The sequence below is a fragment of the Apodemus sylvaticus genome, chromosome 7 (genome assembly GCF_947179515.1).
Source record: "Apodemus sylvaticus chromosome 7, mApoSyl1.1, whole genome shotgun sequence".
Taxonomy (NCBI): domain Eukaryota; kingdom Metazoa; phylum Chordata; class Mammalia; order Rodentia; family Muridae; genus Apodemus; species Apodemus sylvaticus.
Genome location: NC_067478.1, coordinates 23,957,183 through 23,981,802, shown reverse-complemented (window position 1 = coordinate 23,981,802; position 24,620 = coordinate 23,957,183). Strand labels below are relative to the sequence as shown.

At 48.7% G+C, this 24,620-nt stretch overlaps 1 protein-coding gene across 1 annotated transcript; it reads right to left on the bottom strand.

Moving 5' to 3' along the window:
- Window positions 1-18,141: 18,141 nt before the first annotated feature.
- Sox14 (SRY-box transcription factor 14) lies at window positions 18,142-18,864 on the bottom strand. The gene has a single exon (XM_052189608.1). It carries the CDS (start codon window positions 18,862-18,864, stop codon window positions 18,142-18,144), a length of 723 nt encoding a protein of 240 aa, XP_052045568.1.
- Window positions 18,865-24,620: the final 5,756 nt, after the last annotated feature.

Genomic DNA, 24,620 nt, shown 5'->3' with positions numbered 1-24,620 from the left:
CTGCTACTGGTGGTGAGTGGCTGGGGGTGGTGTGCGCATGCGCATGCATGTGTTTGCGTTTGCATGTGTGGCGTGGGCATGCGCACGCGCTGTGGGCGTGGGTACTTAAGTGCGTAAAGGGAAACGTCCTTGGGAGGTCTGCACAGTCCCGTCTAGTGTAATCAGTGGGAGTGAGTGAAGGGACATAAGCTCTCAGAATCCTATACCTAGATCCAAATCTCATCCTGCTCCCTGACTGTACCTTATTTCCTAACATGAGCAACAGGGAAAGGCAGCTTCCTCAATAATAGCATGCGGAAGAGAATAGAGGCAGCGCATGCGCAGAGCCTTTTCATGAGCCCTTTCAGAGGCACTCAGTTAGCAGCTGCTATTAGAGGTGCAAGAGGTTTCACTTCTGTTTCAGTGGATTTTTTTTTACCTGTGTTTAATTTCATTAGAGGAAACGTCATCCGTACTCTGGTTGTAGAACTCTCTTATAAAATATAGATCGTGAGTAAGAAGTCTATTTCTATCCCAAAGTTGAGTCCCTTCTGGTCATCTTCCCCTTCCATTACAACTCGTTCAAGACGAAGAGAGGAACCAAGGAAGAGTCTGGACAAACACAGAACAATCCCATCCCCTCGGTGTTATGGAAAGATCACGCGTCATCTGGGCACCAGGTCCGTGCCGGGTGCACACACACCAGATGACAGGTGAAGGGTGAAGCTGTTTAACAGCATAACCCAGGTCTTCATAAATGAGTTTCTCTGTTGTGCTTTGCGGTATCTGTCTTCTTTTAAAAATGAGACTGCAGCACCACTGTCTGTATTTGTTGTTGCTGATGGTGATGATGGTTTTTTGTTCTATGTTTTCTTTGTTGTTTGTTTGTTTGTTTGTTTGTTTGCTGTATGGTACTATAAGTCTTAGCCACCACTCTTCCAGCTAGAATGAGGAAAAGTTCTGCTGTATCAATAATTTTTCCAATGCTACTTTTTTACATTTTTTATCAACCACGTTTCTCCTAGCCTCAGCCTCTAGCACAAGTGGCCTGCTCTCTATTAGTTATACCTTCATCCTGAGAACGCTGTGTAACGAAAGAAGTCAGATGCAGTGGCAAAGCTGGTTTTGCCTTGTTTGAGGGGGATGTTGTACTTAGGAATGCTCGACAATGCAGCTGCCTGCACACGAACTGCAATGATCACAACAGTCAACATACAATGTGCATGGTGCATGCACTCACCTCAGAGGAAGAGCCACAGGCAGTCATGGCTGTTGAGAGAGAGAGAGAGAGAGAGAGAGAGAGAGAGAGAGAGAGAGAGAGACACCCAGCTTGGTCGTTTGTTTGGTTTGTTTGTTTAAGCCCTAAACACATGCAAATAAGGACAACTCTAATTGGACCCAGTAGGTGTACACACACACACACACACACACACACACACACGGACACACGCACTGGCACATGTGCTTAACAGCAAGTGTGTACACACACACACACACACACTCATGCATATGCATGCACACCGAATGTGTACAAACACACATGCACATGCACACACACTTGTACACATGTGCACATACCAAAAATAATTATACAAGAAGAGGCCATAAACACAAGAGGGGATGGTGCTGAGGACACTGGAGGAGTGAGAGGAAGCTATGGAAATGGTGTGAAATACAGTGTCCTTGTCTATGAAACCTTCAGATAAAGTTGTTTTTTTTTTTAAAAAAAAAAAAGCAAAAACTTCAAAGTAACACTAAATCTCCAAGTGGAGTGATACAAAGATTCTTTTGTCAACTTGATCTTTGTTTCTATTGCAGGACTCCGGGCTGCCTTACTCCCTGTTCTTCTCAGACTTACCCTTTCCAGGAGGCTTCTTGTATTGCTTCCAGACTTCTCCATCATCTTCTTCTGTTCTCCCACACTCAGAACTCCCCTTCCTTTTTCAGGCATCCAGGTCTTGGCATGAACTAAGCAGTCCCATCCAGGGCAAAGCAAAACTATCTGAAGATGCAGACATCTCAGTATCAACCAGGGCTGTTGGGATGGTGGCAGCTTCCATGGTCCGCAGCTTTCTTAAGGTGAATTAGCATCTACCACAAAGAGCTGGAGGTAGTGGAGAAAGAGGGTGCTGTGAAGGCCCTGGAGCAGAACAGGGAGTCAGTACATGGATGCTTGTTAGTCTCAGGGTCAACAGTGCTCTCCTTATTTAATGTTTTATATTTGCTTATCTTTCATAAGAACCCATGGACATTCTAATTAGAGGGTTCCAGCATGTTCAGGCACAAAACCAAAACCCTTCACTATGGGAAAAAGGTGCAAAGCAATAACAAGTCCATGTTCTCACCTGGTGTTCTGGCGGCTGTGTGGCAGCAGCTCGCATGGGTACCAAGACCACGTCCTATCACAGTCCAAGCCCCGGGGGGGCCATGCCAGTGTCCTTGTGCTCCCTCGGTCCTTCATTTCTTTTTAATCTGAAAACAGGAGGCCAACCCCAAAGCTCTCAGTGATTTCTTCTTGTTCTCAATGTCTGAAACCACAGACCACAGCTTTAAAATATAGTAAATTCTTATAAGGTCTTCCTTAGTCCATATAGGTCAAAACGTGGCTTGTCACCCCTGATGGTGGAGACCAACCTCTCATCCCCTGTTTATTACTCTTACTGATAGGTGGAGCTGTACAGAGAGGCAGAGGGCTTATAAAACGAATCAAGATGGTATAAACAATGAGCAGGCAACCAACTTAAAACCATACTGGATCTTCCTGATTGTATATCACGGGAAAGAGAAAGGGAGGAGATGCAGAGAGTGGCCAATTCTATTGCACTCCTGTGAGAATGTGTGATGATTGTTCCATCACAGGCTTCTCACATGTGCCAGGCACCAGGATGAACACCTGCATGTTATCACACTTAATCCTCAGAATACATCTGTGGCTAAGCGTGGGGATTGTCATTTTAATCCCCCTTCTAACTGACTGGTAAACTGACCCCGAGAAAGCCAAGAAAGCTGTAGTCAGCAGCCCATAGTCACACCAGCAGTGAGTGGCAGGCATCTGAATGTAGCTACGTCAAGCACAGATAATTTCCTAGTAGGAATTATAGTCATTCCCATTGCTGAAGGGAAGATGATTGTTTCTAAGGGCAGACCTCATCCTTCATGGACATCAGTGCCCCGGTGTACCTGGATGTGACCCTCACTCCCTGTGAATTGGATGAATAACAATACAGAGGAAAGGAAACGGGAATCTGGCTTAGGAATCAGGGAAGGGGAGGGAGAAGACAGCAGAGAAGGAAGGGAGAAGGAAGGATGGGATGCCAGATTACAGCGGGGACAACCAACCAGCAGAGGCTGGGGTTTCTGGTGGTGCTGCTCTGGGAAAGAGAACTTAGGATCATGGGAAGGAAGGAGGAGGTTAAGATGTCTAACTGGGGACCAGGAGGAGACAAATGATGCTTTCCTTGGCCTTAGAAGGAAGACACTCAGAGAAACTCATTGCCACAACCCACACCTGACTTCCAAGGAGGTCAGTGATCTGAAACTGGGAAGATTCTTCTTCATATAACAGGAGAGCTCTCAAACTAACAAAATATGAGAGGGAGAGGGAGAGAGGGAGAGACAGAGAGAGAGAGAGAGAGAGAGAGAGAGAGAGGAGAGAGAGCTGAGAAAGGAACTGGGTAGGAAAGAAGGGGAGGGGAAGGAGGGGGAGGGAAAGGGAGAGGAGGGGAGAGAAGAGGAAGGGAGAGGAAGGGAGGGGAGGGAGGGAAAACGGAAGGGAGAGGAGGGGAGAACCTGTGAAATGGTGGGCAAACTGAGGCCACACAGAGAGGGGAGACTCTCTACTGGTGTTCCATCACTTTAAACAACATGATGTCACTTTGAGGAGGCAGATAGAACAGGTTCTGAGCCGACATACTCATTTACTATATAGAGAAGAAAGTCTGCCATGATTCCAAAGAGATATTTTTTAAAGAAGAAGGAAAACCCTGTGTGATGGCACACACCTTCAACCCCAGCCCGCAGGAGGCAGAGGCAGGCAAGTCTCTGTGCGTTCAAGTTCAACCCAGTCTACATAGTGAGTTCCAGGACAGCCAGGGCTGTTACCAACAAAACAGAACCAACCAATCTAAAGGAAGTAGAAAATACACTGAAAACCATGGCTAACATTGTTAGTGTGGCATGGCATTTCCTAGTTATTACATCTTTTAAACCTTACAACAAACTTGTGTGGCTCCTGGGGCTGCCCTGAAGCAAGGGGCCTTTTCTATTTCCATTGTGCTGATGGGAAAGGTAATGCAAGAGCCACCTTCAAGCAAGGAGTTGGAGCAGCTCTAGGATTCAGAAGCAGAGCATCTGCTAACACCAAGGTATACAGATGCTAATCTGCTCTTTCTAAGGACTGAGAAAAATGAGGCCAATGGGAGGCAGCAGAGTCCCAGTGAGTTACTGGAGAAATTGTGTGTAACATAAAGAAAGAAAGGCAACAGATTCAGATTTATAGTGATGGCATGTGGTTGCAAAACCACAACCTAAAAGGGGAAAGACTTAGGTTTCACACAGTCTTCCAATCTGTTTTGTGGCTGAGGACAAGCCATTCAGTTTCAGGTTCTCTTGGAAAACAAAAGTCTACGGTTCTTGTTTGCTGTCTGTTGCTATCACAAACATCACGCCAAAAGTAACCCTGGGAGGGAAGTGCTTGTTTTACAGTTACAGGTTGCATACAGTCCAAGATGGGAAGCCAGAGTAGAACCTGGAGACGGGAAGTGATGCAGAGCGGAGGCCTGTTGCTCGCTACCTTGTTTCCCTATAGCTTGCTCAGTCTATACTCTCTGATACAACTCGGGTCCACCTGTCCCAGGGTAGCACAACCTACAGTGGGCTGAGCCCTCCAAAATCCATCACTAATCAGAAAAATGGCCCCCTCCAGATGTGCCCATGTGTCAATCTGATAGAGACTTTTTTCTCTCAGTTGAGGTTCCCTCTTCCCAGAAGATCTTAGCTTGTGTCTATTTGAATAAAACTAAGTATCACAAATGCGGAGAAGACACCTGCTGTGAGCAGGCAGAGCTAACAGGAGAGGAGGCTAACCTTAGGGTATCAAATTCCTGCCCTTTGTGGAACAACTTGGAAAGGCTAGAAGGGCTACAAAGCATGGATGAAAAAATTTGGTTGAAATTCAAAACAAAGCATGGGAGTTTTGAGAATCAGCTAGGTCTCTAGACAAGGCAAGCTCGCACCAGACGGAAACCAAGGACTGGATTTGTAGAATGTTCTCTTCTACAACCCTTGCTCCTTTTTCCACCTGAGGCCATCTGAGTACATGCTCATAGACACAGTCATCAGGCGATGTGATTTGAGAACAACCGCTGACTTTTAAAAGGCTGTGGGTAAAAAACTCCACTCTTAGAAGTCACAACATCTCTCAACTCAAAACAAGTGCCCACAGACAGCTGGCTTTTGGGACTGTACACGGTGCTTGGCGTGCAATGCTTGGACACATCTGAATGAGAAGATGGCATTCCTGGGCATTGGAGACCTGCTCACAGCTTGTGGATGCTGGACTGACACATGCCCATATTAGCTTCTCAGATGGTGGTGGGCAGCTCCTGACTCTCAGGTCTTTCTTTCTGACATTCTTCTCTGTAGCTCCTACTTTCCTCCTCACCCAGCTCCTTTGAATATAGGTTAACGTTTGCACAGTGTAAATGGGCAGAGGGTAAGTGTGCTGCCCAAACATTTGGAACACAGGACACAGGTACCAGCCCCGCCCTGCTTGTTGTGACACTGTGTGACTTTGCACAAGTTACTAACTGTTCTCCTCTTCCCTCATTTTCCTCAGTGATAAAATGAGGATTTAGATTAGTTATTTTCTATATTATTTGAGATAGTGGATAACCATGGCTGTTTAAAGAGACCTTTTAAATTCTCAAGTAATACTGTTTTTAAAACCCCACCACCAAAAAAGCTTAGGAGGTCAAAGTGAAAAAAAGAAAGGAAAAGAAAAAAAGTCAACATAAAGGAAAGTCTAAGTAAATAATATCACAGGAGGAAACTTGGCCAGCCCTGATGGCTGGGACAGTGACTCAGCCATCTCTTCCGAGTCTATACTGGGCACTCTACTTTGCATCCCTGACTCCCACCAAGGCTTCCTGCCAATGCCTGTGGGAAACATGCCCAACACAGTTGTCTACTTCTCTCCAGTTCTTAGGCAGAACCCAGCAGCTGGCACAAAAGATCGTGTTATCAGTTGCAGTTCTCACATAAAAATGTTAGAGCAGCCAAGAATGTATCAAATCCCCTCCAAAATTAATATAAAATTATCAAATCTTCCTCCCAGGTCTCTGATCCTTAATTCTCTGTGAACTCCACTCCCTGACTTCCTACATGCAATTTCCATGTGACTCCTTAGGAGTCATCTGTATTCCGACCAAGGCTGTGAGTCTGCACCAGAAGGAGTAGACAAAGTGTTTCCAACCCGTTCTGCAACCGAGAGGCTCTAGAATGTCCCGATATACTGTGTGTGATCAACTGCCTTCTTTTATCGAAAGTGAGCTTTGATCTTTCCAGAAAGAGGGAAACACTTGTAAATTGTTATAGCCAAGGAAGAGCAAAATACATGGGCTCACCACGGTTGATGAGGAAGCGCTCGGGACAGGAACAGCAAGCAAGAAGCCCTTCTCAGCTGAAGGGGAACAGGAAGCGCTGTGCAGAGTTAAAGAGTCTGCCTGAGTCAGGTTAGCAGATTTACTAAATCTGATCGGAGGCAGGAGAATGACAAGCAGGACACCTGGGAGTCCTCCTTCTCTCCCTCCTAACATAGGACATCTTTACTTGCCAAGCTTCCAGACAAAGGTAGGTCCTCTGAAGTGGGCATCCTGGAATCAGCCTGGGAGAAGTCAGTAAATCCTTTGGCTTGCTCTCTAGAAATCTGTGGCTGTGTCCCTCCCAAACGGGATATCTGGTTCTCACACTGTGTTTTTGGGACATAGAAGCTGCCTGTGGTATTTGTGGCAATATAGCTAAAGCTGTGGGGACCTCTTATGAGGGCTCAGTGATGGGGGATGCTGATTGGTTGAGATTTTCACATGTTCTGCTCAGCAGCTTGAGAGAGGAAAGGGGTTTCTGATCCTCTACTTGAGGCTCTGCATTTTCTCCCCTTTCCTCAGCCCCTCCCTCACTTGTCAATTCCATGCACTCTCTGCATTCTCCTTTGTCTATAACCAGTGAGCTCTCAGGTTGATAGGTAGTGGGAACAGTCAGTGAGTTTGGGACAAACAGCTTCCACTTTGAGGGACATGGGCTCTTAGGTGAGTCTTTCAGTGCTGTCAGCTTCAGTTTTCTTACACATAAAATAAAGACAACACCAGTACCTACCTCATGGTGCTTTGGGAAGAACAAGATGGATCCTTTATAGCATTCCACAAAGGACTTTGCACAGAATGCTTAGTTAATATCCACCTGACCAACCACATGGGTCTCCTTTATTGCAGACTACATCTTCCCAAGGAAGAAGGAGAAGGAGACATCTTCACCAAGTCCTGGAAAGCAATATACCAGTTAAAATATATTCTGAAAATGCACTTTAATGAGAGAAAAAGTAACCTTGAAGAATTGATTACCTGATGACACTTGCTGGTGTTAGCTCTTCTCTCAGTCACTGAATTCAAAAAGATCAAAATCTAGCCAATGGACTATTTTGCCTGCTCATCCAGGCAGAGTTGTGTTCCTGGAACAAAATAGAACTTTCTTGCCTTTCCCTCTCCATCTAAGCCAGGAATTTCAGTAAATACATGGTCCGAGGTTTGGTTTATAGCCTTCAGCGTTTGTGTTAGACTGAAGCCCTTCATTGAGCTTCTGAAGTTTTCTGGGCCATTCTAAACATGCCCCAGGTCAACTGTTTGGAAGGTTTGTGGGTTTCTCTCAGAGATGTCACTACCGCTCTTGCTTATTAAGGGAAAGAGTAAGTGTGCTGGATGCCATTGGCAGGAAACTGAGGCCCAACTAATTATTAGGATTCTCTCTCTCTCTCTCTCTCTCTCTCTCTCTCTCTCTCTGTGTGTGTGTGTGTGTGTGCTTAATAGTCAGTGACATGCCATGTATGTCATCACTCTTGTCCTATCTTAGTCCATTAACAGTAATGTAGACATTAATGGGGGTTAGTAGGCCATCTGAATTCTGTGTACAGGTGATTAACTGCCATTTAAGAGTGTGAAGAATTCAGACTAACAGGTGCGTGCAAATGCATTTATGAATGAAAGCCATTTCAGTTGCCCCCACCCCCACACACGCACTCAAGGGTGACCAGAAGACAGAGATTGATGCATATTTCTTGTGGTCTCAATTTTAAGAACTTCTTTTTCTTTCTGAGTTTATCTTATTTTTGAGCATTCTCAAAGCCCTGAAAACATAATGGGAATTTTCATTGCAACAACAGTTTATTTCAAGTGGCATTTACCTGTTTCCATTCAGTGTTGTCTCAGTGTAAGATGAGGATGCCTTCTTTTGGTTGGTGTGATGACTTCAGGTACCCATTAAACTGTACACTGGAGGATAGTGGAGATAATCCAGCTTCCGGTTACAGGAACCTGAGTGCACATGCAAGTGTGTGCACATGCACACACACACACACACACACACACACACAAAAGAGAGAGAGACAGGCAGAGATGAAAAGAGAAAAGGGGAGAGGAGAGAGGGAGAAAGAGAAAGGGAGAGGGATGGAGAGAGAGAGAGAGAGAGAGAGAGAGAGAGAGAGAGAGAGAGAGAGAGAGAGAGAGAGAGCAGAAGAAAATGTCCTAGAAGAATGTCCTGTAGACATTGACATGGAAGGGCAAAAGAATATCCTCTGAAATGTGGAGGCTCTTGGCCAGCCAAGATCCCCCAGAAGCTACCTACAGAAGCATGCTGCCACTGCAGAGAGACCTAGGCACAAGGCTTAGGTTCTGTTTTGCCACTGAAAATTTCCTTCATAAAAGAAAACATCCAAACCCACCTCCATATCGTTCATTTCATCTGTTTACTGCAGAACAAACTTTTGAGCATCTCCGAGCATCTGTCAAGAAGCTAAGATATTTGTTTCACCTTGGAGCAGGGCGACCGACTTCCATGTGCTCTCAGTCTTCAGACTGAGCAGGTTGGCCATGGACACTGCTCTAGTGACTCCACTTTGCATTTCACCAAGCCTGTGATGACAAATGGACCCGAACCCCTAGGTGTCACCTGGATCTTCCCAGCAGTAGGGAAGATGTCATCTGGAGCTACAGCAAGTTTCTGGTCACATTAGTTGCCAGCATGATCTACTTACACAAACATATAACTTTCTATAAACCAAACCTATATTTTAAAAGAGAAAAGTTCAACTCACTCCTTTAGTAGAGGACACAACTTCCAGTCTTCAGCTCAGTTCTTGGTCATTTAGTTCTCAAAGATATTTCAGGGCATGTGGATACTTCTTATTAGGCACAATTTTCTCAAATATTTGAGAACCCAAGAGGTAAAATCATAGTAAGAAGTAATTCTACAATGTTTTCAATGTGTACCCCCATCTAGCTGATTTAGATTGAGAGCAGTTATTCCAAAGGAGACTGTGGCATTTGAGGCAATGTGAAACACAGGTGCTCTGACTTTTGGTGAAAATGGTTACTCCTTTTATTTTGTTAGAAATTGGGTTGCTGAGAGAACACATTCCCACAAACCCAAGCGGGAAGGTCCAAGAGGAAGCAAATAGCAAAGAGTGGTGCTGAGGATTTATGAAGTCCTGCACTGGAAGGACCTGATTGATTAGCAGTGTTCACAGTTTAAGAGGAAGAACAAACAAGGGCAGAGGAAGAAAGGAACAGGAAAGGGAAGAGGGGATGAGAGGGTTAGGCTTCACCCAAGGGAACTGTCAAGCCATCAAGTGTCAAGCATTTTTCCTGCTGAGAACTCTCTGGGAGTTGTTGGTCTTGTTGAAGATGCCAGGGTCTTTTATTTGGACACTGTCCTGGCAGAGAACAACAATTCATGGTTCCATTGTTTTGGGAGATCATAGGGAAAGTCATGCTGGGTGGGCTTTTTATTTCAAAAGAAGAAAACCCATCCTTACCTAACTAACCTTCACCCTCTGGGAGATTCCACAGAGGACAACTCCAATTTCTTTCTTTCTTTCTTTCTTTCTTTCTTTCTTTCTTTCTTTCTTTCTTTCTTTCTTTCTTTCTTTCTTTCTTTCTTTCTTTCTTTCTTTCTTTCTCTTTCTTTCTTTTTTAACCAATCACAGATTTTTAATCTTTGGTAATCATGGCGATCATTATACTTTTTATCTAAACACTATCCCTGGAACTGTACTTGTTCATACTAATGTAGACAGCTATTTTAATTATGCAGTGTGTTGCTGGTCTACCATATGACTGTAGAGAAGGATTCGGGTGTTGCTAAATTTTCCATTTTACCGGAAGATTTTCACACGTCAAATATATTCCTATTGCATGTGTATTTTGTGGAAAATAATCGCATATGGTCTGCACAGGATCTCAACCACAGGCAGGCTGCACGCACTCAGGCTGCAGTAATAGTGACATGTGACCATGGTTAACATTTTGGTCATAGAAACGTGATGCTAAATTACCGGGAATATTCAGCAGCAGCAACACTTCCTCTCTTTTCCCATGTTTACCTACTTCGCTGCATTCTAATATTATTTTAAAGAATGAAAACTTCATTGTATATTCCAGCAAAGTGTATTGGTAGGGGAAGGTTTAACAGAGCCAGAGAGTGTGCAAGGACTGGGGAAGTGAATTGATGGATGGATGGTTAAATGAATATAAATGAACTGACACCTTTACAGGAAAATAACATTTCTTTTCTTTTTTTATTCTATAGATCAGTGGGTTTTGTATCTGTAATTCTTTCATATCAGCAAAGAGGAAATAAACTCTCATGTAAATCATTTTGCCCCCATCTGGAGCATATTAAAACCATGCCTTTTTTTTTCCCTTTTAGCAGACTCTTTCCCATTTGCTTATCAGCTCACCCACCATTACATTTTAAATGAAATCGCAAGACCCTTGTCCCTCCCCCAAATTTCAGCCTGATGTAGGAAAGTGGGAAGCAGGCTTTCCTTGCTTTAGAATAGTGACCTAGATTCAATTACAGATAGACCTAGAAGATAGAGGTGACACCTCACAATTTTCTTAGAGGTCTTGGGAGAGAAAAAAAAAGAAATTCCAAAACAATACTTGATGGGACAGAGTCTGTTTATGTCCCCGTTTTCCCACTTCTCCGACTTAATTGTAGTGCTCCGGTCCATTTCTTTGTTCTGGTGGAACATTTCATTTTGTTTCCCACAGGACATTCGGGCTCAGTGGCAAATGGGCGTTTGAAGGAAATTTCGGACTTTTGGCTTTTGAAGGTAGGTCTGTACCTAGGGTGTGTGGGGTGTGTGATTCTGTAAACTGAGCCCAGACAAGATGAACGAAACCTCAGGGGACACACATTTCTTCCTCTTAAAGAGTAAATCCACTATGGAACAAAAGTCTGCCTATTAGGCCAGTGCTCCAGACAAAGCGGCGAGTGAGGAAAAAGCAAACATTCATTTGACTAATTTTCCAATTACTGTAGAGAAACGTGGTGAAAAGACAGAGGGACGATTCCTGTGATTTCTGCTTACCGACTTTTATCACTAAATTAAGCATATAAATGACCTTAACGGGTGGCTTGGTATATTAAATTAAAAAAAAAAAAAAGCAAAGATTCTCCTTTTTTTCTGCTCCGTCTCTGATCTCAGGCTGAAAGGAATCTGAGGAGAGATCAGAGTTGGGATTTGGTCCTTGCTCCTTGGGTACCAAGGGCTTACCAGAGAGCAGGGACACCGGTTCCTATAGTGCAGAATTTCCCTTCAAGGTTAACAGTAAGTGATCCGGAGCGGGACACAGGACCCACCACCTCTACTGCTCTCCAAACAAAGAAACTAAAGTCGCTGGGCTGTCTCAAGATCCAGGAGCCTGAGAGCTCAGAGATGCGGCGGGCAGCTGCTGTGCACAGCTGTGGGTCCCGCCCGCTGCGGGTTTAGAGCGTAGGAAGAGGGCAGAAGTGAGCTCGCGTCTATGCGGGTCTCCGAAACGCACAAGCTGCAAAGTGTGCACAAGTCCCGGGGTCAGGCTCAGGAAAAGAGGGATGGGATTCTGTCTTGGGGTTCAAACGGTGGATTTCCCCGGAGATTATTTTAGGTCTGGAGGACGGGGGTGGGGGGTAGGGGACTCTGCGGGGTGTTGGCCGCGGCCTTAGATGGGTACACGAGGATCTGTCGGAAGGGTCCCCATGGCCGCGCTGGACAGCACAGGAGGCGCCTGGCCCCTGGGGGAGCAGTGGAGGATTGTTTCATTTCAAAGTGAAAATCTGCAGGCTTTGGGAAACGATATTCAAAAAAGTATATAATCTCCATATGCCGCTCAATGGAGGATCCTCAATTTACAGCGGCAGATAAGGCTAGAGGGTGTAATAAAAAATCTGAAGCCCTCCCCTCCCCCTCACCGCCTCCCCGGAATTGCACCTTGGGCAGCGGAGCAGAATCCGGAATGTGAACTTCTCCCGACATATGTTTCCCGCAGATAAGTAAACAATCTGGACGTGAAATGGAAATGCTAATTAACGCAGTAATGCTGTTACACCTCGAGTGTGCAAATCCCATTGACTCGCCGCGCCACGGGGGGTGCCAGAGAAGGGGGACCCGCCGAGAGCGCCCAGGCCGCCCGCTCCCTCCTTTCTCTCTTCCTTCACGTCCCCATTCCGGCTGTGCTGTAGAAGTCTGGAGCTGCACCGGGTTGGGTGTGCTAACTAATCTAGGCAAAGGAGCAGCCTCTCTCACCCTTTTCCCTCGGTTCCCACCGGAGCGCTAGGGCTAAGGGTTCCCAGGGTTCAAAGGTGCGCCCCCCGCCCCAAAGCTTGACTTCTCCATCCGGGGCAGCACGCGGAGCCCTGGCCTGGAAATCGGCAGAATTCCTTGTCACCTAGGGCTGAGGTCGGGTGTGGCCTCTCTAGCCACCTGCAGCCTGGTACAGTTCCTGCCACGATTCCAGATTTGGGGGGGGGGCGGTGTCTTAAAAACGTGGAAACCGCTGCTGGCCACGGAGGAAGCGCAGGGCACTTCGCAGTAAAGAGAAAAGTTGAGCACTTCCATCGCCTGGTCCCACCTGACTTTTGGCTCCATCCCCTAAACCTGCGCCGAGACTTTGGGGATTTGGGAATGGGAAAAGGGGGGTGGGGGATAGGCATTCTCAGAAGGCGCCACGGGACGCCCAGAACTTGAGGCCCTTTCTGCTTTAGGGAGCACAATTCTCTCCCTGGACTTCGGAAACCTGGCTGGAACCATTTGGTACAGAAGACCTCTCACCACACAGAGGGATTTGGACTGGGCTAGCCCACCAGTGAACCCTCCTTTTTGCTTGCCTTCAGGCTTTTTCCCAGGGCAAATTTAGCTACACTCTCGTCTTAACACCCCGGCAGTATAGCTTCCAGGAATCTCCTTTAGTCTCCGAGTCCCACGGGCAGAGGAGCGGGGTTCCGCCTGGGGGCGACCGACCTGTCCCTGGTCCATTCCACCGGATTTCTAGCGCCCCCTTGCCTGCCTCAACTTCATTATTTTCTTAATTTCTCAGCTTCGGTCCACCAACACCTCCAACTGCACACCGGAGACTGAGATGTGGGCTTGTAGGGTGTGTGTGTGTGTGTGGGGGGGGGGGGTCCAGCAAGCTTGCCCCACGGCTGAGTCGAAGGCTTCCGCGGCACACCTAAACCTGCCAAAGGTACACGACCTCCCGCTTCGCCATTTCTTCTACGCACGATCCACCCAGGAAAAAGACATGAGAATTCTTAACGCGAATCTTGTGAATTACTTGATATGCGAATTTAAATGACTCGAAATTCATTGTCCGCTTGGACAATGGCGACGAGGCCTGAACCGAGAAGGGGCAGGAGGGAACGATAATCCGCCAAGGCAGAGCTGGCGCCACTGCTTGCCAAGTTTTCAGGGTTCTGGCAGCCGGCTATCTCTCCAGAGAAGCTGCTGGCCAGGAGGAGCTCGTGCAGGTGGCGCGATGTAGTGAAAGTCCCTAGGCTCTACCTGGACCCAATCATTAGCCTGCTTTGGATCAGTGAAGATTCCTGGAAGTTATGTAAACCTTAAGGAGTCTCAGCTGTCAGTCACTGACAACGCCGTGCGATCTACTCGGAGTAGCTGGCCTTCTTCTTCTGTTAAATTAGGCGCCATAAGAAAATTGACCCTTGAACAAGAAGGCCAGGAAACTGAAAGGGAATAAAGTTTGGGAAGGAGGACCCAAATAAGAGAAACGAGAAACATACACACACACACACACACACACACACACACACGCGCGCGCACGCACGAACCCCGAAGTTTTGTGGAGACCAGAAGGTGAAGTGAGACAACATGCCAAATCTCTCAAAAGTCTGGACCGGTGACCCCCCCACCCCCTGAGATAGACCACCACCGCCAACATTTTAGAATGAAACCCTAGCTAAAACCCGAACTAGCGGGGCGCCGCCAGCTGCCATCCGGAGCGCACAAGGTCCAGGTCCTGGGAAACGTTAGCACAGGGGCGGCGGGTACACGCGTGAGCGACGCGCAACGCAGAAAGGATCAATTTGGGGGAAAAGGTTCCCAGAAGCAGTGCCACTTGCCGAGGAGAGACCCGGGCTGCGCAGGTTCCGAAGGAGCTATGCTCCCGGCTTGCGGGACTCCTCCCCAACGCAGAGCGGGTGGCAGACACTCCTCCCGCAGAGTGCGGGGCGACCGGACGCAGCGGGTGTTGGGTCTCTGCGGACCCGCAAACTGAGTGGCTGGGGACTCCAGGCCGCCAGTAGCTGCGCGTGTCGCGGGGGGAAGCGGCTGTCCAGCGCTCTAGGCGGGCGGGGCGCTCCTCTCCCTATAGTTTTGCTTTAATGCTTTTCTTGAAAGAAAGAGACAGTTGTGAGCAAACAGGTTTGACAGACTGCTTCCACCCCACCCGCCCCCTACAGACGCACAACTCCCCAGGGGATTCCTTTTTGTCTGCGGCAGACTTTAAAGTCTGTAATCGGACCCCTGTCAGCGGCGTGACAAGCAGGATTTGGGCTGTTGGGGCGAGTTGTGGCCGCGCACCCCTGCCACTGATGCTCTGCTGCCCTCGGTCTAGGTGAAGAAACTGCCGCAGGCCCTGGAGGCCCGGCTGGGCCCGGGTCTGAGGAGGCCAAGTAGTCTAAGAAGGAAGCAAAATGTTCAGGAAAGAAACCTCAGGAGCCTGGTCTGCGGCTTGTCTCAGGACTGTTTCCATCAGTGTGCGCTGGAGAGAGGTTTCGGTGGCCCTGTCTTGGGTCCCAGGCTCCCTTCGGTGCCAGCTCACTCCAGTTTCCACGAGAGTCCCAAGGTCGGGTGCAGTCTGATTGGAACCTTGCTTTTTAATTTTTGGGGAGCTGTTTATTTGGTTTTGCTTCTCCTGAGGGCGGAGGCCTTCTCTCAAACCTGTCTGGTGTCCTTTTGCAATCTAACCCCCAGGTCACAATTAGCTAGGCACCTTAGTGGGGCCAGGGGCCTGAGTTCCTCCTGAGGCTGGGGTACCAAGAGCGCTCCTGCGCTTGGCTGGGCGAGGAGACTCCAGACCCCAGTAAGCTTCATCTTTGGCGATGTTAAGGGACACTGAGCTATGAAGGAGAGCAGAGAGGCTGACAGGACTGTCAGTTGGGGTTAGATCAAACAACGGGAGCAATGCCAGCGTCTTGGGCCTCCTGGGCTTCCTAGGGGGCGGGAGGAGGGGCCCTTCCCTACGCACCCTGAGTCCCTCGACCCGACGGCCACCAGAGGCTCGTCACTTCCTAATTGTCTCGATTTGTAAGAGGGTTTTGTGATGCTAAGTAAGCGTGGCTCAGCAGGCCTGGCCTCCTCCACACCTCCCCCAGCCCGCCTTTGTTTACCTTAGCCTGAACGTTCATTTATTTATCTATCTATTATTTATAGGCGTCCTGTCCTATTCAGCGGCCTTGTATGTTAATTGTGTAATACCATTTAATTCTAACATTGGTCTCAAAAGAGCTCTTAATGAGAAAAGCATATACAACACGAATTACTTTGCTATTCAGCTCAGCCAGATGGACAACTGCTAACTTATTTTTTTTAATAATGAAAATCCCCCCTTGACAAAGGGGCTCGGATGAATAGGCTCCAAATAGCACCTCAAACACTTCTAATTGTTTTGCGGACAATATGCTAATCCGAGGGTTTTGGCTTTGGTGACTGTCGACGACGACGCTTCTCTCCCACCTCCGTCTACTGAGTCTTTTAGAGGGGGGGGGGCAGGCGCCCACAAATCTCTCAACAGCAGCAGAAAGGCCTTGAGCCCAAGGCTGCCCCATCCCTTCCAGCACCAGAGCAAAGCCAAGGGTGGGTGGTGGGTGGGGGAGCACATTGCCTACAGAAAAAAAAAAAAAAAAAAAAAAAAAAAACCGAGGGACGGATTTAGAGAGTGAAACTCGCGGGATACCGAAGGTGAGAAGAACGTTTCTAATGAGACAACAAACTCTGAAGAGTTGCGCTAGATAACAGCCGCCAAGCCTCGGCACCCTCAAGCAAACACTCAAACGGAGAGGGAAAGAGAAGGGATCTCCTCTTAAAATCAGTGTTTTAAGAACTCTCTGCCTGACGCATGACGATATTGTCTCCTTTCTATTTTCGCCTATCGATTTTCCCCAACGAAACAACAGCAACAAAGTCGTTATCCATCAATTAAAAAAAAATTAAACTTAGGAACTTAGTTTGAGGTTCCAGATTTCCAGGAAGGGGGGGGGTGGTGATAGCAAACATTAAAAAAAAATCCCACCAATTCTACCATTTTCATCCCATGCTCTGAACTTAGCACCCATAGCAGTACACACTGCTCCAGTAGAGAAACTTGTCCCCCTCCCCAACACTGCGACCCCCAGTCTTTGAAGTGTAGTTGTTAAAAAGCAAACCCACCCAGAACTCAAGAGCTCTCATCTTCCTCTTAGTTCATTCACTGCCGGGAATGGTTTGACCCGCTTTAGGAAGATTGCGGGGAAGGCCCAGCACCCTGAGGTTGGTACCTTCGCCAAGCCTCTAAAGGCAAAACTGGGGTCAAGGGAGGGGAGCGATCTAGACAAACCCCAGACTCAGGGCCCCTCTATAGGCCATAGGCACGCAGGATCTGCCAGGGCAGGACCTGCTACCCTGCTATACCCCCTCTAGGTACTGCCAGCCTAGAAGAAGACTCCATCTCCTTGACCCTAAACCTCCTTACTTGATTATATGCACATCAAAGGTTACTTTTTGCAATGACAGATTGTCTTTATTCAAAACATCTTTGTTCAACAAATGAACAGAGGAATGAGGGAAAAAAATCCTTCTAGGTACATTTCCAAGACATTGTCAAAACATTTATGACCATGTAGGATGTTTTTTATTATTAGTTATTATTTTAAGGTTTTGTCCACTTTCTACTTCCTGACTTCATTGCCTGACATTCTGTCTAAAAGTAAACTTAGGTGTCTAGGAGTACTGCAGTACACAAGGTGAAAAGCCATGTGGTTCCTTTTCGTTTTCTTTTTATCGAAGCAAACACGATCATAGCATGGTTTTAAACAGAAAGGTTTCCCTTCCTGAAGTTTTAAACTTTTAAGCCTTTCATTCCTCCCACACACGGGAAGGGCAAATGGTGCCTAGCTGTGTCTGACGGCACGGCACCAACACTCAGCTCTTCAGTGGGAGAGGAAAAATATATATACGCATATTCTAGATATAATAACAGGATCTGGGAGTTCCGAGTCCAAAGCCTATCCGCAGACAGTGAGGGGCACGTAAATAAAGCAAAACTGCCTACTTTTTTCTTTTTCTTTTTTTTTGTCCAAAGGGGGTACAGTCGGAGACTTGCTTTGGGAGAGTCGGGAGAGGGGAAGATGTGTAGCTTTCTAAATGTTTGGAAATTTCCGGCACGAGTCTGCTGTGCCTTGGGTTCAGGATGACGGCCCTTCCCTTCCCCCCTGGAAGAGAGAGGCAGAGTCTGGGGTGGGAAAGGGGCAGCGGCAGGCCCGACCCAGAGGCATCTGCGGGCCAGGCTAGGTGAAAAGGAAAGGATTCAGATCTCTGCTTCCGTGCCACCCTTCAAGTCCGGGCCAAGCTGGGGGTTACATGGCCGTAGCGTGGGCTGACGAATAAGGGTCTATGCCAGTCTTGGTCATGCCTGGGAAGAGGATGTAGGCGACAGGGGGCTGCAGGGTGGAGGCAGACCAGGCGGTACAGTTACAGGGCACCACGTAGCCCGGGTTGGTGGGGGACGGGTGCGTGTGCGTATGCTGGCTGGGGCAGCTGAGACTGCCGAAGGCGCCGTTCTGATAGCCCAGGGTGGACGCGTAGGGCAGCGCGCTGGTGGCCAACGTGTGGGGCACTTCACCCATCTTCTGGATGGCACTGGAACTAAATTGCGCAGGGTCCAGCAGGGAGTAAGGCGCCGAGGCCGGCGGCAAGAAGGCCCGGGCTTTCTCGGGCGCGCTCAGGAGGCCGTCGGAAGCCCCCACGGGCAGGCCGGCCGCCTTGAGCGGGTCCGTGTCGCCCAGGTAGGGCAGGGGGAAGACATACCTGTCCTTCTTGAGCAGGTTCTTCGGCTTGCGCCGCGGCCGGTACTTGTAGTCGGGGTGCTCCTTCATGTGTTGGGCGCGCAGCCTTTTGGCTTCGTCGATGTAAGGCCGCTTCTCTGCCTCGGACAGGAGCTTCCATTCCGCGCCTAGGCGTTTGCTGATCTCCGAGTTGTGCATCTTGGGATTTTCCTGGGCCATCTTGCGCCGCTGGCCCCGGGACCATACCATGAAGGCATTCATGGGCCGCTTGATGTGGTCTGAAGGTTTGGACATGGTCCCGGCGAGGCGGGCGGGGCCGGGGAATGCAGGGGCTCTGCGGGCGAGCCTGGGCGCGGTTGGCCGTCTGTCTTTCTGTCCGTCCTGAGCCCGAGACTCTGAACTCCCCTCGTCTCGGAGTCGCAGAGGGCGAATCAGAGGGAAGAGCTGCCCCTGAAAAGTTTTCAACTGATCATGCCAGTCGCAGCCCCCAGGCAGCCCCCAGGGGGCCGGAGGGAAGGAAGGGCAGCAGGGATGAGAGGGCGCTCGGCCTGGAGTCTGTGGGCACCAGAGATTGGGGCCCAAGTGCGAGAGTCTTGGGATTAAGTGGCTAGGTAATTTTCTGGCGAGGGCAGGAGGCTCCTCCTTCGCTCCCTCTTCACCTTCGCCTTCTCTCCTTCCCGTCTTTCCCTGGCTTCTCTGGCCGTGGCTCCCCCCTCCCGTGGCTTTCCGGGCGCTGCTTTGCCCAGCGCTGCACCTGGCCGAGGATGCGGGGAGGCTGGTGAACTGCAGCCCAAAGCGGCGAAGTTCAAAGGCGAGGTGGGCCGGGACCGCACGCACTCTGACATAAGCGCGGGGCGGCGACTCCCCAACCTGGGCTCCAATCAGCAGCAGGGAAGGCGAGGGGGGCGCACCTGCCAACTCGCGAGTAGTGGAAACCCGGAGCGTCCCTCGTGGGGGGCGGGGAGAGGTATGGGGGACAGAGAGACCGCCACGGCGAACAGAGTGCCTAGCTAGCTCAGGACTCTGGGGGCTCACATTGTCTCTGGCACTGTCAAAAATTAAAACTCTTCGTGATCCCCCCCCCCCCCCCCGTTTATCTTCCCCAGTTGTTCAAAAAGAGAACTGGTGCTTCTAATAATATAAAGAGCCAGGGAACTGTCAGCAAAGCCAGCAAGCCCAGAGCTTACGTAGGTAAATAGGACAACCTCGTCACCAAATAGGAAGACAGCACCTTCTACGCCCCCTCCCGCCCCCCAACAACACACTTGTCAAAGATCCTTGGGAGAGGAAAAGAATGTATCAAACTCAGGCCAAAACTAAAACTTTTCCCGCCAGAACCTCTGAGGTGCTTTGGTATCTTTCTCCCAGGTTGGCTTTAGCGATGCCTCCACCTTGCTCCAGGATGCTCTTCCGAGCAGTTCTGAGCCCCTGGGGGTCGGAGTCAAGCGATTTGAACCGAGGCTAGGATGCTTCCTGTGGGCGTCGCAGAGATTTAGAGCCCTGATTGGCAAGCTCTTAACTCTTCACTTTGGGGGCCCTTGGCCACTAGGACTCTTCATTTTGGGGGATTGAGTGTGGTAGGCAGGGGTCCATTCTGATTCTTATTCATTTCTGTCATCATTATTCGGTGATTTAAAACTCCCAGCTTTCCTCGACGTCCAAACTGCAAGGGCAGAGGGAAGGCGGGGCCTGGGGACCTTCCTGATCTCCCTTCTGCGCCTGCAGCCTGGAGCCTCAGGCTGTACCCTCTCAGCTAGGGTCAATTTTTCTCAGGGTGCCTTTTCCTACCCAGTGAGGATGGGGGGCTCGTTTCTTGAGTCAGATGAACATTCTTCGGGTAAAGAGGACGAAATAACCCGCCGAGCCAACCTGCGAGCCTGTTTCCTTTGAATAATTGCCTGGCCGATGCGAAATGCCCTTGGGGGAAATATTTATTAAATGGAAACCATTGTCCCGGGTCCTGAAGGACTCGAGTGTGTTTCAGGCTTATTGGCTTTTGCACCAGCCTCTCCCGGGAGGAGGACAGGCCGAAATGCTCACGGCGCAGTCGCAGTCGGCTACCAGAAGCCGCGAGTGGGGGGAGGTAGGCGGCAAGCGAGAGGGCAGGAAGGGAGGGTCTTTTATTTTTAAGGTAGTGTGTTGGGTTTGAAGGAGAGAATTTACTTCTTCCTATGATTGCGAAATCGTGTGTGTGTGTGTGTGGGGGGGGCGTTGCTCAGCTTTAGGACTGTTCTTCACAGTGCTGGGTGTTATTCCCATTTTACAGATGAGGAAGAACGTGATCTTCATTTTGATTTATTTAGAGGTAGCTGGAGCCCTACTTTCTAAGAAAACTTTCTCGCCTCCACCTGGGGAGGGCAGCTTCCTATTGTAAAGCAGAGGCACAACATTTGCATTCCTTCAAGGGTGGCCCTTCGACGTCAGCTTCTCTCCGTTCTGCCTCTCCCCTTCCCTCCCCTCCCCTTCTCTCTCCTCCCGTCTCCCCTTCGTCTCCCCTTCCCTTCTTTCAGCACCCCAGTTCCCCGCCCCGCCTCGCGCAACCTCCCCAGAGTTCACTAAAGCAGAAGTACCTTTAGGTCCACTGGGACTGGAGAGTACCCCTTTTCAATTCTTCTTCTCCTCTTGTAAATGGCTCTCTTCTCCAGTCCTCTCAAATCGAGCCCTAAGCTGGAACCCAAGAGCTATCCACAATTCAAGAGCTATCCAACTTCAGAAGAGGACATAACACGACGCATGCAGGCTGGGGGGGGGGGGTTAGGGTGGGGTGGGGCGGGGCGGGATCAGGTTTACTCAAGAACCCTTGGCTAGAAGGGCAGGAGTTCTGGTCATCTTCAGTCTATGACTACTGCACTGTGTGGTCTCTCCAAAGTGTGCCTTCCCAGAAAGCCTAGACCTCACCCCCAGGGCCCAGGGCAGAGTCCTGTCCCCCACTCTGAGGAGCACAGAACCAGCAGTTTGGGGCACAACTTATACAGGTATTAGGACAGGGGTAATCTAACCACAACTTCTGCTTCCCTGAAGTCTGAAATTCTGGCCTCAAGCTATCACTCTACACTCCAGAGCAAGAGGTCTCCCTCCCTGCCCTCCCTCCCTGCCCCTTCCCCACTCTCCCCCGTGTGGCCTTTCAAGTTGCCTAGAAAATCCACTTTGTCAGTAGGGGCCTCTTTATTTCCGTCGGTTGCTCAAGGGCTTGGTACACCAACCTTAGCCTGACTGGGAGACCTTGAGTTTGAGATTCAGGGCCAAGGCGATGATGTCTAAGTATGGAGTGGGCTCCAGAGTCAGGAGCCAATCCATTAGCCAGCTGCTTGCTTCTGCTGCTTCTCTACCAGGGGCAGGCTCCAGCACTCCCCTAGGCCACTGTTCCCTCCGAAGTGCTTTGGACCTCGGGCCTCTAGGCTGTCTAGCGGGGCCTTCTTTCCCCCAGTTTGAGCTAGGACTCTGTGTTCCATCACACACAGACTGTGCACCATCGTGTACTGAGAACGCCAAGGATCCTTCCCTAGGCTCTGGGACCCTAGATCGCAGTGGTGCCAGGGGCTTTGTAGGGCGGTGACTGTTTACTTATCATTAGGAACTCAGTGAGCCAGGATCTCAGAGTTTGGAGACATTTGAGGGAAGTTTCCTTCTGCCCAGGGCTGGGGGAGGGGCACTTTTCCGATGGGTTGTTTTCCGTGTGCAGTAATGGACACAAAACTTCAAAGGCAGCCTGGCAGGGCCTGTACTTACCTGCCTGTCCTCAGTGCTCTGGTTTACTCTCTTCCCTCTGCTGACTCAGCCTCTCAGCAGTGGGCTGAAGTTAACAATTCTGAGGTTTATAGACCGAGAGTCCCCGAGCCAAGCGCAATGGGGAAAGTTCACAAACCACGTCTCAGAAAACGCGGTGTTGGGGCAGAGCGGCGGAACTAGGCTTGCGGGATTGGTTTTTAGAAGAGGCGGAGAAAAATCCCTGTGCACTGGAGAGGTGCTGATCTCTGCTTGTCCTCTGCCTTTAAACTCACCGTGCAGGAGATTTTATAAATGTAAAGGCAAATAGCTGTTGGGCGACAAAAACATCGGGGATGATAAATTGATCACTGAAAATGGTGAACTTTGGCGAAATCGTAAGTTTTGATTTGTTCTATCAAAATAAAATAATTGGCACTTTTTCTTGCATGCCCCTCCCTTTATTTTAAAATTCAGAGTCCTCAGGGCCCAGGGTTCAAGTTTTATTAACCAAGGCATTTCCCCACAATTGGGCTCTTCTGAACGCAGTCCAGCTCATTCAAATATCTTGAAGTTTTGTAAGACTCCCTATTTTCTCAGCACCAAGATGACACTGGGACGATAGTTTCTGTAGAGAACAAAGAATTGGAACAAGTGCTTGTCCCAGGTCAAACACCCAGAGTGCCTGTGACAGGAACTATTTGTCATCCTATTTGATGGAGAGAGATGGGCCACGCTGAGAGGCTTGTCTCAACACCAGAGCATGCCCAGTGTCCTGGTTCTTTTTCTGTTGCTGTGTAAGATGCCCAAAGCTAAGAGGTATCTTCTACAATTGACAAGAAGCAGAGAAGAGAGGCATGGGGGCAGGGAGGAGGAGCAAAGTCCCTCCCCAGTGAAGTACTTCCTCCAGGCAAGGGGCAAGTCTGCAGCTTCTAAAAGTTCCACACTCTCCCTCCAACAGTTCCACCACCAGGGACCAAGTGCTCAAATACCAGAGCTTATGGGGACACGAGGACATTTCTTATTCAAACCATCACATCCAGTAAGGTGATTTTTTTTGATGCTTCATACTGTCTGAGTGGTTCAGCCTGAGTCCATTTATAAGACGAGATTATGTGGCTCACTGGCTGGGTGAAACTTCCCTAAGGTTTGCATAGCATCTGTCTCCACGAGTCTCTCAGAAAATGGAGGGGCAAGAGCAGGAGAAGGGCTTTTAACTTGCACTCATCTTTCATCCAAGGAGCATTTATTTGAGCTCCACTACATGCCGAGCATTATTCTAGGCTTCAACAGTGAACAAGATCTGCAAAGGTCCTTTTCCTCTGGAGATCATTGCAGCTTGACAGAGAACAGTCATCAAACAGGAATGTGGTTCCTAGTGTGTGTGTGTGTGTGTGTGTGTGTGTTTCTTGGCTCTACTGCCTAGTGGTGCATCATTTCACCTGTGCCATATCCACATGGTTTCCTAACTTTTTAATGCAGATATATTAAATTATTATTGGAGCTAAATGCCTGTCTATTGGAAAAGCTAGTAGTCCTTCAGTGGTTCTCAGTCTTCCTAATGCTGTGACCTTTTTAATACAGTTCCTCATCTTGTGATGACTCCCCCAACCATAAAATTATTCTGTTGCTTCTCTGTAACTGTAATTTTGCTACTGGTATGAATCATAAAGTAAATATCTTGGTGGTTCCTCAGAAAACTGAGCATGACACGTCCGGAGGACCCTGCTATACCACTCCTGGGCATATACCCAGAGGATTCCCTGGCATGCAATAAGGAAACATGCTCCACTATGTTCATAGCAGCCTTATTTATAGTAACCAGAAGCTGGAAAGACCCAGATGTCCCTCAATGGAGGAATGGATACAGAAAATGTGGTACATTCACACAATGGGCTACTACTCAGCAATTAAAATAAATGAATTAATGAAATTCTTAGGCAAATGGTTGGAACAGGAAAATGTCATCCTAAGTGAGGTAACTCATTCACAAAAGAACACACATGGAATGCAGTCACTGATAAGTGGATATTAGCTCAGAAGCTCTGAATACCCAAGGCACAACTCACATATCAAATTATTCCAAAGAAGGAAGGAAGGAGAGGGCCCCAATGCAGTGTTGTGGGGGATTACCAGGACAGAGAAGTGGGAAGGGGTTGATTGGGGCAGAGGGAAGAGAGGCCTTATGGGACTTATGGGGAGAGGGGAACCGGAAAAGGGAAAATCATTTGGAATGTAAACAAAGAATACAGAAAATTAAATAAAAATAGGTATCTAATATGCAGGCTATATGGTATACAACTTCTAAAGGGTAGAGAACTATTGCCTTAGAACAGCGCTGGGCT